The sequence below is a fragment of the Rhopilema esculentum genome, chromosome 8, assembly GCF_057945365.1.
Source record: "Rhopilema esculentum isolate cy_ngs chromosome 8, ASM5794536v1, whole genome shotgun sequence".
NCBI lineage: Eukaryota > Metazoa > Cnidaria > Scyphozoa > Rhizostomeae > Rhizostomatidae > Rhopilema > Rhopilema esculentum.
Window position 1 is genome coordinate 7,319,824 of NC_142822.1, and position 3,696 is coordinate 7,323,519.

A 3,696-nucleotide genomic window follows, 5' to 3' on the forward strand; every position below is an offset into this window, starting at 1 on the left:
GTGATGAAGTTAAAGTATTTACACAAAATGTTTTTAGATATTGTTCGAGTTTTAAAACAAGGTTTGATCATTGGCTTAAAACTACAACCATGGGATCATTTGCGGATTGTGGACATAAAACTAGGTACAGATTCATTACCACAATCGTTGTTTATTATGGACCTTAGTGTAAAAATTTAAGTATAAACTCAAATAATATTTGCATGAATTATTTTTTGTAGTTTGTATTTTTGTTACATAAATGTTCCTTTTTGCGCTGTAGCCTTGTGCAATACTTAATTTTGCAGTGTATTCTGCAGACTGATGTGCACACTTTGTTGTCAAATTGCAAATAAGGGGGGGGGGGGGGGGGTCAACGAAAAGAATACCCTATGCAAAAGGAGTAGGGGTCACCAAAGAAATACAACTGCAAACAAGGGGGAAGGCAGAGTGGAAAATACAAAAAATATTGCGTATGTACTACTTGAATGACCCCAATCATATAAAAAAAACAAATATTCTTCCATAGGATAATTTCATTTCAAAAAAAGATATCAAGGCAGGGAAAAAATAAACAAGGACACTCAAGTCTCATTTGTTATCAACAGCATTTGCTATAATAGTTTAATACATTGGCAGTATTCTTCTATATTATTCCCAGTTGCTATATTATGCCAATTGATAAAATGTATCAACCATAAATTATCATTTCAAGCCTTTGATACAAACTATTTGTCAATGCCAGAAAGCTCATTTCCAGCATCTATTCTTCAAGACCTTTTTGAAAAAACCAAGAAATCAAGCTTGCTTACAGGACATTAATGTTCCAAATCTGAAATGTTGGACTATAGGAAACTTGCTAAGAACTTCAGCTTTGTACATTTTCATTAATCCAGTGTTTACTTTGGACCAATAAGGAACACTGCTGATGTTCCAAAGGGTATTTGAGTGTTCTGCAAAGGGACCAGTTTTAGTTTCATTGATGTATCTTATACATCCAAAAAACATGTAGTCATTGCTGTAACGTATCGCAGTCTCTTGCTCAACTAGGTGGCATGGAAGGATTGATGGGTGATCCACCAGCTGTGAGCTACCCCAAATGAATGGCAGGAAGTGGAAATCATCCAGGCCCCAGACACCCTGGCTTCCTGCAGGTTCCATTCTGTATACCTTGTGTAGTTTCCTGGTGAGTTCAAGGTATTCATGAAACACTTTAAAAACAAGTGCAAGATTGTCTCTCTCTGTGAATATCCTCAGCTTATATAAGCAACACATGAATGCACAAAATGCAGCTTCATGTCCGGTGCCATAATCTATACGCGTTATGTTTCCAAACCCATCACAGAAATATGACTTTAGTTCAGACACAGCCCCTGTATATTTGTCATTCAGTATTGGACTGAGGATGTCCTCGGCACATTCATTGAGCTTACTCAACCAGTCTCTGAATGCTTTATTTCCAAATCTTTGAGGTTGTTCGACGGGAGGAATTTCATCTATCCACGTGTCCAACATGCCTAGGACAGCTGAAATTTTCAACACTGGTTCGGAAACGTGGAAATTTTCATGTAAAGACCTTCCCTTGATCGATTCATTTAGAGTAGTAATAAAGCCAATTAAGTCCTTGTATGCTTGTGAGCGAAGCCATTTTGGCAAATCTCCTTGCTTTAGAATGACTCTTTCTGGTTCAACAAAATTGGGAATTGAAGCATCTGCTCTGGCATCTTGACACGGTGGCCTATCGTCAGACCGGCGGCTGTCAGTCTCTTTACCATTTTCCATTGACATATCGGAGTAAAATTGAAGTAACAAGGTTCAAAAGAATGATTTTAGACCACGATTAACTGGTTCAATTCGATTTTTATGCAGCTCAGATAATATTCGTGTTTTCAATAGACCGGTTGAATTGCAAATAGTTTCAAATCGAGGCAGAAACACAGAATAGAGATTATCACTATCTAAATAGTGCACGCAATATTTTTTTTCAAAAAAGGGCACTTTCCACACTTTTTCCAAACAAGGGGGCTGTGCCCCCGTGCCCCCCCGGCTCCGGCGGCCCTGTTGAACATCAACTTCAGCTGAGGAATGAAACAGCTGAACATTAACTTGTTGTGGTATCTTCACTGCTTGCTAACATCAGTCCGCGAATATTTCTCTACGTTCGCTTGTTTCATGCAAAAGTCCTCTACGAATCTTTCAATTATATGGGCCATTGAAACAGACAGAAAGATGTCTTGGTTTCTTTCTTCTGACTTTTTTACCAGTGGTCGTAGGGGCCTATTCCATTCAAAGTCTGGTGAATCTTGTGCCTTTATTTTGGTTTTTGAGTCCCAGAACAATTCTTCTTCAAAACCAGTGCGTAGCGCATCATAAACCACGCTTTAGAGTAGGAGCTTGAACATAGACTCTATTACTGCGTGAAAGTCTGACAAATCATTCATCTGTATTTCTGAGAGGTTCATTACATCGCCGGTATGTGTCATTTATGACGATTCATATTCAAGCATTTTTTTCAAAAGAAGGGCACTTTTCCTCCTTTGAGAAAAAGGGCAGGGGTCTGGACCCCCCCCCCTGTAGTGTTATACAACTAGTTTTGTCTGTCGTGGATCGTGTTTGTGGTTCGTTATCGTTAATGAGGATGTCTTTCGATGTTTGCGTCAGTCCATTTTGTTTGTCATCGTGCCATCTCTATTTTAGTTGTTATTAGTCCATTTGCCGTTAATTTGTGTCATTAGGGTTTTGTGTGCGTCACTCATGTTGTTAAGCCCCGTTAAAATGCTCTCAACATTTCACTGAACATCGCTCAACATTTGTACAGTGATGTTTAGTGATGTTTAGTGATGTTGAATTGGGGTGTTAAAACGCTCTCAACAATTCGACGCAACATTCGTTGAGCGTTGAACTTCGTACTCTCAGAGATCCAAGACAAGTTTGGAAGATGAACTTCGGATACTCTTTCACTTTAACAGTAGCTGCCTGATGATTTCCTAACGTCAGGATATTGTTCTTGCAACATGCTTTGAATTGCTATCTCATCCGATTTGCTTTCACTGCCAACTGTTTCCAAGCGTTTGTCATGGTGTGCCATTATGATTTATAAAATTCAACTTCTCTCAACCTCTTGGTCTGATCTGAAATCTTGACACGCTGAAGCCTTTCTTTGGCGCGCAAAATCCAAGTCTAGTGCGCTTGCGCCGACTGAACATCGTTGTATGGGGTGTTAAAACGCTCTCAACATCTCTCAACAACACCTTTAAAAATTGAAATGTTGAGTCGACCCGCTGAACATTTTTGAATCTGTTCAAACTCCACTCAACATCGCTGAACACCGCTCAACACAACTCAACATCACTGAACAGGGTGTTAAAACGCTCTCAACATTTGCACTCTACAAATGTTGAGCGATGTTCAGTGAAATGTTGAGAGCGTTTTAACGGGGCTTTAAAAGCGTATGTTCTTTCACTGCAAGTCCAGTCGAGTCGAAGTTGTCGTTGAATGAAGTCGTTATGTTGTAATCGTTGGTTGCTGCTAATTTATACTTTCACTATATACTTTAATTTTCTAACGCGGGAATGAAATACCAATACAAAATAAAGAGCCTTGCATATTTATCTAATCAGGGGCGTATCCAGAGCAAACTTAAAGGAGGCCAGTTGGTAGTGGGGAGGCTGAAAATTTTTTCAAAAATTGATTACGAGAGAACGCTGTATACAACAA

The 3,696-nt window shown here is 39.2% G+C and overlaps 1 protein-coding gene across 1 annotated transcript; it reads right to left on the minus strand.

Annotated features, from left to right (window-relative positions):
• Window positions 1–563: 563 nt before the first annotated feature.
• Window positions 564–2,427, minus strand: LOC135694694 (serine/threonine-protein phosphatase 2A activator). Its single transcript, XM_065213528.2, has one exon. The coding sequence runs from the start codon at window positions 1,765–1,767 to the stop codon at window positions 778–780; it is 990 nt and encodes a 329-aa protein (XP_065069600.2). The 5' UTR covers window positions 1,768–2,427; the 3' UTR covers window positions 564–777.
• Window positions 2,428–3,696: the final 1,269 nt, after the last annotated feature.